This window comes from Choloepus didactylus, chromosome 15, assembly GCF_015220235.1.
Source record: "Choloepus didactylus isolate mChoDid1 chromosome 15, mChoDid1.pri, whole genome shotgun sequence".
Lineage (NCBI taxonomy): Eukaryota > Metazoa > Chordata > Mammalia > Pilosa > Megalonychidae > Choloepus > Choloepus didactylus.
Genome location: NC_051321.1, coordinates 40804050 through 40818456, shown reverse-complemented (window position 1 = coordinate 40818456; position 14407 = coordinate 40804050). Strand labels below are relative to the sequence as shown.

Sequence of the window (14407 nt, the reverse complement as noted above, 5' to 3'; positions counted from 1 at the left end):
AGAATTCTGATATGAGGAGGTCATGGAGGGCAGGACACTTGAGCTGCGTGGGGATGAATAGAGAGGAGTTGGTTGGTTGGAGAAAAGTGGGAAGAGCATCTCAGAAGATAATAAGCTGAGCAGGGATGGGACTAAGCAGGGTGTGTTCAAGAGAAAGTAAAGGAGCTATCCTTTTGGAATTTGGTTATTGGGGAATAAGATAAATTATGCAAAATAACAGTGGAACTCATGCCAAGTTCTGGGGTGTGAAGGTGGTCAGATATGCACCAGATACACCTTAGAGACTTGGTAGAGAGGTACCTGATGAAAACAGAACTTTATAAAGATTAACTTGTCAGGGACTTTAGGATGAATTGGAGAAGAGGAAGTCTATAGTCAAGGAGGCCAATTGGCTATGAAGGGTTGAGAGTTTATTTAAACCAAGGAAGAGGCTGTAAGAAGGAAGCAGTAGGGTCACATCTAAGAGACAATAAAAAGATGAAAAAGGCCAAACTAATGGTTTCAGGGAGGAACACTTAAGATCTGAAGTTGTCTACTATAATCAATGAAATGTCATACTTATTTCCCTTTTGGGTGGACTATATTTGTATTAAAATTCATTTAGTGGAATATCTACTGTGCGATCACCCAGATAAAATGCTAAGTTAGTTCTATTTAATGTCAATAATAACACATCTTTTGAAGCTATATATGTCAGCCATTTTCCTAAGCACTAGTTTAAGAGTCAGTATAATACAAAGAATGAGATGTTTTAAACTTTTGGTTTTGATTATTGCCTAGTATTCAAAAATTGAATTGAAGCCTGATTGACTATATAACTTTAATAACTGAAAAATTTTATCCAGAAATTAACTTAATACAATATAGATTTGTTCAAAAAGAGGGATTGTTAAAAATTTCTGATCATACAGACAAAAATATGGTTAAGCAAAGATTTAAAAAGGACAAAACATTTTGTAAATACTGATAAGCACTGTGCAATGCTTTAATTTACTGTGGCAGATACAAAAATCAGGAATTCATTAACAGATTATATAAAAAAGTAACTACATGAATTTCCTAGGCTGTTTAAATTAATGAAATATAACAGTAGTGTTTTCTTTTTTAAAAATGAGGTATTATTACACTGTAAACCAAAAACAGAATAAATAAAGGCAATGTGCAATTTAGTGATAAATGGTTATAAATTTCAACTTAATAACAACAGACAACAAAAATTTTCCAGTTATTTATGGACTTGTATTTGGCTTGCTTGTGTACTTCTTATTTTAAAAAGTGATTTAGCTATCAATATACAAGCACATCATTAAACATGCAGACCAAGCCAACACATTTCTTCCATGAGTTATCTCTACCAAATAAAAACTTTGTTTACATTTTATTTAAAACAATTAAATCTGGTTTCTTTTACACAATTCTTTTGTGCTTATTAGTTAGTAGCAACCTACATTAAGCATCTTACTTTCTAGTTCAAGCAGTGTAAGAGAGAAGCAGTTTTATTTGCATGGATTAAAAACAGAGCAAAACAAAACAAAACCATATGCCTTTAATGCTTCAAGATTTTTAAGAAGAAAAACGCTTTAAAGAGTATAACCCATATGAAAAAGCAGAAGTTACTTCCGCTGAAAGAGAATAGTAAAACTAAGAAACTCCTTTTTCTCAAAGAGATGTGGGTTGGCTGCATAATTGTAGATTAGTTTCTTCACCCTTGAAGAATTTTGCTGGTTGGGTACAGGAAGCACAGCAACAAGAAAATAGCCTAACTCAGAAAAAAAATCGGAAAATATTTATTTGCATGTGAACCATATGCTGGTACTAAATGCTGGCATCATTATTATTGCAAATATAACTTCAGAGTTTTCTGAAGGAAGGCTATCAAAGTATAAGAGAGAAGTCTTGATTTGGAAACATTTATAACATGCTAATAAAACTGCTTCATTTACTGTAAATTAAAAAAAAACCATTTACTATCTGACTTAAAATGTAGTTTCTTTTCACATGCTACTTTATTAGAACACTCAAAAAGTACTTTTGAATTTACTACAATCATAATCCAGTGAAAAACAAACATTTGGCCAAAACGATGAACTCCATTTTTATACCAAGCTACATCATTTTGACACAAATGCTATTATTGTATTCACTTTTGTCAAATACTATATCCTAACTTTTCCAAAAATTAGTGTTTCAGGACAACTGGTAATCAAAAATGTTAGAAACAAGCCTTATATATCAATCAAAATATATATATGTATATATATATATATATAAACAGTTCTTTTCCGTTGTGCTTATAATTGACTTAAACAATGATTAGTTAGATCTGATTTATTTTCTAATATCCTGATCTTAATAAGAAATGATTATACAAATATTACAGACACGGTACTCAAAGAACTAGTTTACTGCAATGAGCATGCAGACTAATAATACTTAAAAGAACATAACCTTGAATCCAATTAATCGGAAAATAGTTACACTCTTGTACAATCTTTATTAATTTGTAAAAGCTGTATACACATCTAAAACCCTGAATTTACTTTGTAAAAATAAATCTTTAGCAATAAATGGCACTATCAAAATCCCATTATTCTCAGGCTATGTAGTTATTTACATGCTTTTCAGCAACAGTTGAAAAGAATCTTATAGGACCAATGCCAATATATCAAAAAACCCTGTAAATTGCATTTGCAATTATACTGTTTACCTCTATATGAAAATATGGCTACATGCCTTATATTAATGATAATGTAGCTATCTGCTTTGCTACTGTGTGCTAGTAACACACAATCTGCCACTGGGTTGACTATGTCATAAATGCATTCCTCACCATACTCTCCTTTCCCAGTGGAACACCTGTGACAAACTACTTGTGGAGCATGATAAAGTGCTATAAAAAAGAGGGACTGGACCCATATCTGTCTTTGCTATCTGATATATTCCTCAGTTGAGCAATTTCTGTGTTTTTAGAAAATCATGCCTTCACTGAACATATTTCATATTTGATTTTTTAAAAAATCAGTGTTTTAAAATTGGCAAGCTTTGTCAAGGTGTTTGAGACAGAAACACAAAAAGGTTAAAGGCACAATAAGAGGGAAGTGAATGCTACATATAAAATATTATATTTCAAGTCATTTCGGTTACTCAAGTCCAAAACCTTCCGCATTTGAAATTCCGATGATCAATTTCTGTTTCAGGTCTTTTTTGCTCTTGTAGGGGGGAAGGCAAAGTTGATTGAAGCAGGTATGGGCCACAGGTAACCTAGAGAAAATAATTTTTTAATGACACTAAGTCTTGAAATACATCTAAAATGACTGCTAAACATTAACTTTTTAAAATACCAGGACACACATATACAAACCTATTTTACTACGCTGGTAAATCACTCATTCATTCCTTCATTGAACAAATATTTATTGATACTATGTATCCGACACCATTCTAGACACTGGGGCTATGTTTACAAAGTCCATCAATGTCCCTGCTCTCGCGAAACTTTCACTCTAAAGGCATTTTTTGGAGTCAGACAGATTAGATTTGAATATTGCTTCCTCAACTTCCTTAGGCCCTTGTTCTAATTGCTTAATGTGTCAAATCTCAGTTTCCTCATCAATATGACAGGGTAAACTATCAGTTGGATCGTGTAAAAGGTTATATGAACATCTATATAAAACAGCTAGTAGAGTAGTGGATAATATAACTGTGACTACTATTATAGTCTTGACTGTCAAAAAATAGCAAAAAGAGCATTTCTGGGATACTTGATCACCACAATTTTTTTTTTTTTTAGAGAAGCTGTGAGTTTATAAAACAATCAGGCATAAAATACAGGATTCTGGTACACACCCCACCACCAACATTTGCAATTGTGTGGAACAGTTGCTACTATTAATGACAACAGTTTAAAAAAATTTTGTACTTTTTTTAACACTAGTTGCCTTTGTTAAAACTGTTGAAAGATTATTAAAACAGTTCTATCATCCATTATTTACATTAGGTGTATTTTTCCCCATATACCATTCATATACTCATACTATTAACTACAGTCCATCATCTACAGTAGGGTTCACTGTGTTGTACAGTCCCATGTTTTTTCTTTTAATTTTTATTCTAGTAATATATATGTCCTAAAATTTCCTCTTTCAACCATTCACTTTTATAGTTCAGTGCTGTTGATTACACTCACAATAATGTGCTACCATCATCACCATCCATTTCTAAAGCTTTATGATCAGCTGAAATAGAAATTCTTTACAAGTTAAGCATCAACTCCCCATTCTCTAACCCCAATCAATCTCCTGGTAACTTATATTCTAGATTCTAATTCTGTGAGCTTGCTTATACAACTAGTTGATTAACAGTGAGATCATACAATATTTGTCCTTTTGAGTCTGGCTTATTACACTCAACGTAATATCCTCAAGGTTCATCCATATTGTTGCATGCATCAGGACTTCATTTCTTCTTATAGCTGAATAATATTTCATGATATGTGTTCTGGTTTGCTAACGCTGCCATTATGCAAAATACCAGAAATGGATTGGCTTTTATAAAGGGGGTTTATTTGGTTACAAAGTTACAGTCTTAAGGTCATAAAGTGTCCAAAGTAAGGCATCAGCAATAGGGTACCTTCACTGGAGAAAGGCCTTTGGCATCTGGAAAACCTCTGTTAGCTGGGAAGGCATGTGGCTGGTGTCTGCTTGCTCCCAGGTTGTGTTTCAAAATGGTATTCTCCAAAATGTCAGCTTTCAATGGCCATCTTCCAAAACGTCTGTCTTAGCTGCAGCTCCAAAAATTCCTCCTCAGATGCTCTTTTCATAGGGCTCCAGTGATTAAATCAAAGGCCCACGCTGAATGGGCAGGGCCACATTTCCATGGAAGCATACAATCAAGATGTTACACCCTAATCAAAGGCATCACTCGTAGTTGGGTGGGTCATATCTCCATGGAAACACTCAATCAAAACGTTCCAACCTAATCAACACTAATATGTCTGTTCCCACAAGACTGTATCAAGGAACATGGCATTTTGGGGGTCATAATACATCCAAACCAGCACAGTATGTATACACTACATTTTATTTATCCATTCATTGCTTGATGGACATTTGGGTTACTTCTATCTTTTGGCAATTGTGAATAATGCCTCCATGAACACTGGTGTGCAAATTACTGTTCCCATCCTTGCTTTCAATTCTTCTGGGTATATACCTAGTACCAGGACTGCTGGAACATACGGCAATTCTATACCTAGCTTCCTGAGGAACTGCCAAACTGTCTTCCATAGTGGTTGCACCATTTACATTCCTACCAGCAGTGAATGAGTGTTCCTATTTCTCCACATCCTCTCCAACACTTGTAGTTTTCTGTTTTTTAAATAGTGGCCATTCCAGTAGGTGTGCAATAATATCTTATTGTGGTTTTGCTTTGCATTTCCCTAATAACTAGCAATAGTGAGCATCTTTTCATGTGTTTTCAGTCATTTGTGTTTCCTCTTTGGAGAGATGTCTATTCAAGTCCTTTACCCATTTTTTAACTGGGTTGTTTGCCTTTTCTTTATGGAGTTGTAGGATTTCTTCATATATTCTGGGTATTAAACCCTTCTTGGATATGTGGTTTCTTCCATTGAGTACGTTGCCTTTTCACTTTCTTGAAAAAGTCCTTTGAAGCACAAAAGTTGTTAATTTCTGGAGGTCCCATTTATTTATATTTTTCTTTTGTTGCTTGTGCTCTGGGTGCAAAGTCTAAGAAATCATTGCCTATCACAAGATCTTGAAGATGCTTCCTTACATTTTCTTCTAGGAGTTTTATGGTCCTGGTTCTTATATTTAGGTCTTTAATCCATTTTGAGTTAATATTTGTACAAGGTGTGAGACAGGGGGCCTCTTTCATTCTTTGCATATGGATATCCAGTTATCCTAGCAATTGTTGAAGAGACTATTCTTTTCCAGTTGACTTGGCAGCCTTGTCAAATATCAATTGGTTGTAGATGTGAGGGTCTATTTCTGACCTCTCAATTCAATTCCATTGGTCAGTATATCTATCTTTATGCCAGTACCATGCTGTTTTGACCACTGTAGCCTTGAAATATGCTTTAAAGTCAGGAAGTGTGAGTCCTCCAACTTTGTTCTTCTTTATCAAGATGTTTTGGGCTATTCGGAGCCCCTTAACCTTCCAAATAAATTTGATAGTTGGCTTTTCCATTTCTGCAAAATAGGCTGTTGGAATATTGATTGGGATTGCATTGAATCTGTAAATCATTTTGGGTAGAATTGACATCTTAATGATATTTAGTCTTCCAATCCATGAACATGGAGTATCTTCCATTTATTTAGTTCTTCTTTGATTTCTTTTTGCAATGTTTTGTAGTTTTCTGTGTACAAGTCCTTTACGTACTTGGTTAAATTTTTTCCCAGATATTTGATTCTTTTAGTTGTTATTAGACATAGATCGGCTTTCTTGTTTTCCTCCTCAGGTTGCTCATTACTAGTGTATAGAAACACTACTGATTTTTGTCTATTGAACTTGTATCTTGCCACTTCGCTGAACTTGTTTATTAGCTCTAGAAGCTTTCTTGTAGAATTTTCAGGACTTTCTAAACATAGGATCATGTCATCTGCAGATAGTTAAAGTTTTACTTCTTCCTTTTCTATGTGGGTGCCCTTTACTTCTTTTTCTTGCCTAACTGCTCTAGCTGAAACTTCTAGCACAGTGTTGACAGTGGACATTCTTTTCTTGTTCCAGATTTTAAAGGAGAAGCTTTCAGTCTTTAACCATTGAGTATGAAGTTAGCTGTGGGTTTTTCACATATGCCCTTTATTATGTTGAGGAAGTTTCCTCCTATTCCTATCTTTCAAAATGTTTTTATCAATAAAGGATGCTGGATTTAGTCAAAAGCCTTTCCTGTGTCATTTGAGATGATCATGTGGTTTTTCCCCCGTTGATTGTTAATGTGGTATATTACATTAATTGATTTTCTTGTGTTGAACCACCCTTGCATACTTGGGATAAAAACCACTTGATCATAGTGTATAATTCTTTTAATGTGCTATTGGATTTGATTTGTAAGTATTTTATTGAGGATTTTGCATCTATATTGTTACAAAAATTGGTCTGTAACTTTCTTTTCTTGTAGTATCTTTATCTGGCTTTGCTACTAGGGTGATGTTGGCCTCATAGAATTAGTTAGGTACTGTTCACTCCTCTTGAATTTTTTTGAAGAGTTTGAGCAAGATTTGCATTAACTCTTTTTGGTATCATTGGTAGAATTCACCTGTGAAGCCCTCTGATCCTGGGCTTTTCTTTGTTGGGAGGTTTTTGATGACTGATTCAATCTCTACTTGTAATTGGTTTGTTGAGGTCTTTTATCTTCTACAGTCAGTGTAGATTGTTCTACAAATTCTAGAAATTTGTCCATTTCATCTAGGTTGTCTAATTTGTTGGCATACAGTTGTTCATATTATCCTCTTATGATCCTTTTTATTTCTGTTGGGTAGTAATGTCACCTCTCTCATTTCTCATTTAATTTATTTGCATATTATCTATCTTTTTTTTGTCAGTCTAGCTAGGGTTTGCCAATTTTATAGCTCTCAAAGAACCAACTTTTGGTTTCATTTATTCTTTCTATTGTTTTTTTAATTCTCAATTTCATTTATTTATGCTATGATTTTTGTTATTTTTTTCCTCCTGCTTCCTTTGGGGTTAGTTTGTTGTTCTTTTGCTGATTCCTCCAGGTGTGCCATGATGTCTTTGATTTTAACTTTTTCTTCTTTTTTAATGTAGGCATTTCGGGCTATAAATTTCCCTCTCAGCACTGCCTTCGCTGTATCTCATAAATTTTGATATGTTGTGTTTTTGTTTTCATTCATCTCCATATATTTACTGATTTCTCTTGCAATTTTTTTCTTTGACCCACTGAATGTTTAAAAAGTGTTATTTAATTTCCACATATTTGTGAATCTTCCAGTTATCCACCTGTTATTGACCTCCAGTTTCATTCCATTATGGTCAGAGAAAGTGCTTTGTATAGTTTCAATCTTTTCAAATTTATTGAGACTTCTTTTGTGACTTAACGTGGTCTATATCATGGAGAAAGATCCATGATCCATAAGCACTTGAGAAGAAAGTATATCCTGCTATTTAGGGTGTAATAGCCTGTTAGGTTAGGTTAATTTATCATATTATTCAAGTTCTCTGTTTCCTTATTGATCCTTTATCTATATGTTCTACCTATGAATGAAAGTGGTGTATTGAAGTCTCCAACTATTATTGCCTATTTCTCCCTTCAGTTTTGCCAGTGATTGTCTCATGTATTTTGATTAGATACATAAATATTTATGAATGTTATTTCTTATTGGTGGATTGCTCTTTTAATTAATATATAGAGTCCTTCTTTGTCTCATAACAGTTTTGCATTTAAACTCTATTTTGTCCAATATTAGTATAGCTACATCAGCTCTTTTTTTGGTTATTGTTTGTGTGGAATATCTTTTTACAACCTTTCACTTTCAATCCTTTTGTGTTTCTGGGTCTAAGGTGAGTCTCTTGTAGATAACATATAGTAGCTTCATACTTTTTTAAATCCATTCTGCCAATCTTTCTCTTTTGATTGAGGAATTTAATCCATTAACATTCAATGTTATTTCTGTAAAGGCAGTACTTACTTCAAGCATTTTATCCTTTGGTTTTTATATACCATATCTTATTTTTGTCTCTCCTTTAACCCTGTTAGTTGCCCTTATTAATAATCTTCATTTCTACACTCTAAGCTTCTCTTTCCTGTCTTTTCCTTCCCAACTGCAGAACTCCCTTTAGTATTTCTTATAGAACAGATCTCTTGATGAACTCCCTAAGTTTCTGTTTATCTGTGACTATCTAAAACTCTCCCACATTTTTGAAGGACAGTTTTGCCAGAAAAAGAATTCTTGGCTGGCAATTTTTCTCTTTCAGTACTTTAAATACACTACACCACTGCCTTCTTGCTATATGGTTTCTGATGAGAAATCAGCACTTACTCTTATTGCAGTTCCCCTGCATGTGATAAATCGCCTTTATCTTGCTGCTTTCAGAATTCTTTCTTTATCACTGGAATTTGACATTGTGATTAGTATGTGTCTTGGAGTAGGTCATTAGAATTTATTCTTTTTGGACTACAATTGTGCTTCTTAGAAATGTATATTTATGTCTTTCATAAGAGTTTGGAAATTTTTGGCCATTATTTCCTCAAATATTCTTTCTGCCCCTTTTCCCTTCTCTTCTCCTTCTGGGACACCCATGACACACATGTTTGTGTGCTTCATGCTGTCATTCAAATTCCTGAGTTCCTGCTCATTTTTTTCCATTCTTTTCTCTATCTGTTCTTCTATCTGGAAGATCTCAATTGCCCAGTCTTCTAGTTCACTGATTATTTTTTCTGCCTATTCAAATCTGCTGTTGTATGCCTCTAGTGCATATATAATCTCTTCTATTGTGCCTTTCATTTCCATAATTTTGCTGTTTCCTTTAATACTTTCAAATTCCTCTTTATGCTCACCCATTGTCTTCTTAATATTCTTTATCTCTTTAGCCATATTTTCCTTTATCACCTTGAATTGAATTAGGAGATTTGTTTGAACATCTTTGATTAGCTATTCCAAATTCTGTATTTCCTCCAACAGTATAATTTGTTTCTTTGACTGGGCCATATCTTCCTGTTTCTTATATGGATTGTAATTTTTTTCCTGATATCTAGACACCTGACTATCTTGATGAGTTTACTCTGAAGGTCAGTTTCTCTTTCTTGCCAAGGGTTTTATTGTTGATTGGCTTTTTTGTTAAGGCTCTTCTTTGGCACTTGGTCCAACATATTCTAGACCATTAGAATTGCCCATGTTTAACTGATCAGAGGTGTTTTCTTCTTTTTTCTTTTCTTTTCTTTTTTTTTTTTTTTTTAAGATTGCACTATTTGTGCAATTGTTTTGCCCCCAGGAGAAAGCTTCCTTTCCTCTGGGCCTTCTCTGGGAATCTTGATCTGTTCTGTTTGTCTTTGTTTTGCCTCTCCAGTTTTTTTTTTTACACTCCTTTCCTTGCCTCTAGCTCTTTTTTGCTTGTGAGGAGGGCAAATTCTGGGTGGAGAGTCTTCTTGGAGGGGATTTTTCCAAGTCAGTATTTCCCAGACAAAACAGAGCCAGGGTCCCACAAAGGAGGCACAGACTAGCTTCAGAGAGCCCTGGGAGAAAAATGCCTCAAATCCTCTCTGATGGCTCCCCAAAGCTGCACTTTCCTAGCCCACCCAGCAGAGGGTATCCTTCAGCAAACCGTTCCCCACAGCCCTATGGAGACACTGTATCTTCAAACCTCCACCACCTCCTCCTCTGATAATGGCTGTGGCTATATTTATCTGGGGTGGGTTGAAACAGTAGCTCAGATCTGGGACCTAGTGATATGAATTCACTAATCAAAATCTTTGATCAGGGCTCAGTTGTGTCCCACCCCCGTTCATGGGGAAGAGGATTTTTATGTCTCTTTTTGTCTGCAACAGCTAGCAAGGTATTGGACCCCAAGGCAGCCTGCTTTGAGAGTGGTAAATAGGTGCCAGAAGCCACCATGGAGTGAACTCACAGTCCTTTAATGTAGTTTCTCAGCCTTTTCCTCCTGCTCTTCTCTGGATGCAAATCAATTCTTCTGGCCTCCAGATCCCCAAAACCATTGTTTCTGACAGTCCTCACCTGTTTTCAAGCTGTTGTGAAGGCAGGAGTAAGTCCTGGAGTGCCCTACTCTGCCATCTTCCTTGGTAGTTCTCCCCATCCCTGATGCCACACTTTTTTTTTTTTTTCTTTTGGCTCATAAAGACTTTTATCTGATAGCAACCTTGGGGTTCTTGGCTTTCCCATCACATGGTGATATTGTCTTTCTCTTCTGGGTTCTTGCTGGCTTCTAGCTTCTTCCTTCTCCCTGCAGCTTTCTCTGACTCTGGCTTCCAATTTCTTTTTCCTTATAAGGCCTCCAGCAATCCAGATTAAAAGCCAGCCTCATTCAGTTAGTGATGCCCACACTTTTAATGTTGTTGCCCTCCATGTACATGCAACATTCATCCTTTTAATGCTTTTGATTAGCTCCTCCAACCCTCTTTGATAACACTGTTCAGGGTTTTTATGGCTATCTTAGACCCTTTTCTTCAGTCTTTATAAATTCCACATCAGAATAGTTGTCATAGAAACCAATAAATAAAAATAGAGAATAAACCTCAGAAAAGGAGAACACTTTTAAAGAAGTAAGTTTATATGATTAGAAACTTTGGGTGCCTCGTATTAAAATTATCAGAATCAGTATTTATTGAGTACTTGGTCTTTGACAAGCATTGTGCTAAGTGCTTTCATGCTCATTGTTTCATTTAAGTCTCAAAACAGACTAAAAAGTGTTAACATTCTCATTTTAATGATGAGAAAAAGAATGTATGTATACAAGTTAAGGCCATAGAATTGATAGAGCTGTCAACCTGAGCTTCAAAGCCAGATCAGTCAAAATTTAAAATGAAAATTCTTAAGATTTAACATTCTTATTTAACAAAAATCTAGTGGCTCTGCAATGGTGAGCTGTATAGGAGGAATGGAAACTCCCCTCTTAACTAGAGTGTTGTCTTTGTGCTTTGAGGTACATTATTGCTGTGTCTGACTAAAAGGTCATGTGTATTTGATAACCAACTATCCTTAATATATAGTAGTTTCCCACTAGGAGTCCTAGAGTTGTTTGAGTTCTAGATTCATGTTTGAATCATGTGAGCTCACAAAATACTACTTGAAATAATAATAATAATAATTGGAAAAGTTTAGATGTAATTACACTTCAGTATTAAAATAGATTACTCAGATTACCTTTTTAAATTGATAATATTTTTGTTAATCTTGATAGGATTAAGACTCATCTGAAAAGATTGGGAAAGGTATTTTCTTTCTTTCCTTCTTTTTCCTTTTTGTTATTTTCTGGCATTCAAGGAAAGTTCTGTCAAAACACCACCTGGATACAAGCTTGAGAAACAGATACCTCAGAGTCTAAATTCCAGTGATCACATACAAAAATATCAAAATTCCAGGTTTCCACAAAAGATTACAAAATATTACATAAAAGGAAGTGATGGCCCAGGCAAAGGAAAAGATTAAAGCATTAGAAAGCATCAATAAGGAGGACCAAACCTAGGACATACCAGATAAAGACTTTTAAAAATGGTCCTAAAAATGCTCCAAGAGTTAAAGGAAAACATGAACAAAGAACTAAAAGAAATCAGGAAAATGACAGATGAACACAAAGAGACGAGCAATATAGAGATGGAAATTATGAAAAAGAACCTAACAGAGCCAAAGACCATGGTAACAGAAATTAAAAATTCCCTAGAATACCAATTTCCTGATATACCATGGCTAGTCTTGGATGTTGTTTTTGGTTATATTATACCCCATCTACCTTGCAGAAATTAATAAGCACAGTTTTGAGGAGTCAACCAGATTGAGGGTTTGTCTATCTGAAGGATATTCTAATATATTCTCATAAACTAACATCTCATGAGCTTCTAATCAAATTGCCCTTGATTGACAATAGGAAAAAGGAAGTTTGTCCAGGGGCACTAACTGAGAAAGAGTGCTTGCAGGGGGTTTTGTGACTGAGGATGCTCAGATTAAGAGTGTGGTGAGGGGTGAGGTCCCTCCTGTATTTTGCTTCTCCCTGGCATCATGCTTTTCGCCTCTTCTTCTCTCTCACCTGGAACTTTGATCCCACGCTTATTTCTTCAGAACTTGAGACCAACTGATATGCCTCTGAATCTTTCTCCCCCCATGGTGTCATTGTTGAAGCCCACAGAAATGTTCTCATCCCATGAAAGTGCTACAGAAGAGGAAGGAAGAGTACAGACCAGATACATATTGCTCTGGGATCTCTAAGCTGCAGGTGAAAGCATTTAACAAAATTCTTACTGTACTGGTTTGTATATATATTATGTCCCCCAGAAAAAGCCATATTCTTTAATGCAATCTTGTGGGGACAGGCTTATTAGTGTTGATTAGGTTGGAACCTATTGGTTCAGTGTTTCCATGGAGATGTGACTCAATCAACTGTGGGTGAGACCTTTCACTGGATTATTTCCATGGAGGCGTTGCCCCACACATTTCAGGGTGGGTCTTTATTGGATCACTGCAGTACTTTAAAAAGAGCCACAGAGGCCCAGATGCAGAGCAACTGAGAGTGACATTTTGAAGAAGAGCTGCAGCTAAGAGAGGACAAAATGCCCCAAGAGCGACATTTTGGAGAATGCCATTTTGAAACACAACCTGGGAGCAAGCAGATGCCAGCCATGTGCCTTCCCAGCTAACAGAGGTTTTTGGACACCATCGGCCATCCTTCAGTGAAGGTACCCTGTCGTTGATACCTTACCCTGGACACTTTATGTCTTCAAGACTGCAACTTTGAAACCAAATGAACTCCCTTTATAAAAGCCAAAAAAAAAAAAACAAAAAGAAAAAGAAAAAAAAAATTCCCAGAGGGGTTCAACAGCAGTTTGGAGCTGGCAGAAGAAAGAATCCATGAGCTGGAAGATAAGACAACTGAAATCCTCCACTTAGAGAAGCAAAAAGAAGGAAGAAAAGTGAACGGGCTTGAGGAACTTGTGGAACACCATCAAGCATACCAATATATGCATTGTGGAAATCTTAGAAGGAGAAAAGAGAAAGGAGCAGAGAGAATTTTTAAATAAATAATGGCTGAAAACTTCCCAAATTTAACAAAAGACATGAATATACACATCCAAACTCCGAACAGGATAAGTCCCCACAGGCCTACAATGCAGTATTACAGTCAAACTATTGAATGCCAAAGTTAAAGAGAGAATTCTGAAAACCACAACTGAGTCACATATAAGGGAACTTCAATAAGATTAAGTGCTGATTTCTCAATGGAAATCATGGGAGCAAGATGGCCTATTTAAAGTGATGAAAGCAAAAAACTGCCAGCCAAGAATTCTGTATCTGGCAACACTGTCTTTCAAAAATGAATGAGAGATTAAGACATTCCCCAAAAACATTGAGGACGTTTGTCACAACTAGACTGGCCCTATAAGAGATGCTAAAGGCAGTTCTGTGGGTTGAAAGGAAAGACAATAGACAATTGACTGAAGCCACATGAAGAAATAAAGATCTCTGGTAAGGGTAATAACATAGGTAAATATAAATGCCAGTATTATTGTATTTTTGGTTTATAACTCTACTTTTTACTTCTTACAGGATTTAAAAGGCAAATGCATAAAATATGATTATTCAGTGGCTTGGGATTCATAATCATAAACATGCAATTTATAATAAGAACTATACAAAGGTAGGGGTGAGAGGGGTATAGGAACATAGTTGGTATACACCACTGATGTTATATTGATAACAGATTTTGT

At 35.4% G+C, this 14407-nt stretch overlaps 1 protein-coding gene across 1 annotated transcript in view; it reads right to left on the bottom strand.

Moving 5' to 3' along the window:
• Nucleotides 1-865: 865 nt before the first annotated feature.
• Nucleotides 866-14407, bottom strand: part of HECTD2 (HECT domain E3 ubiquitin protein ligase 2) — a 192229-nt gene continuing 178687 nt past the window's right edge. Inside the window, exon 21 of the mRNA XM_037804543.1 lies at nt 866-3261. Within this exon, the coding sequence (XP_037660471.1) occupies nt 3141-3261 (121 nt within the window). The 3' untranslated portion in view covers nt 866-3140. The remainder of the gene's footprint in view (nt 3262-14407) is intronic.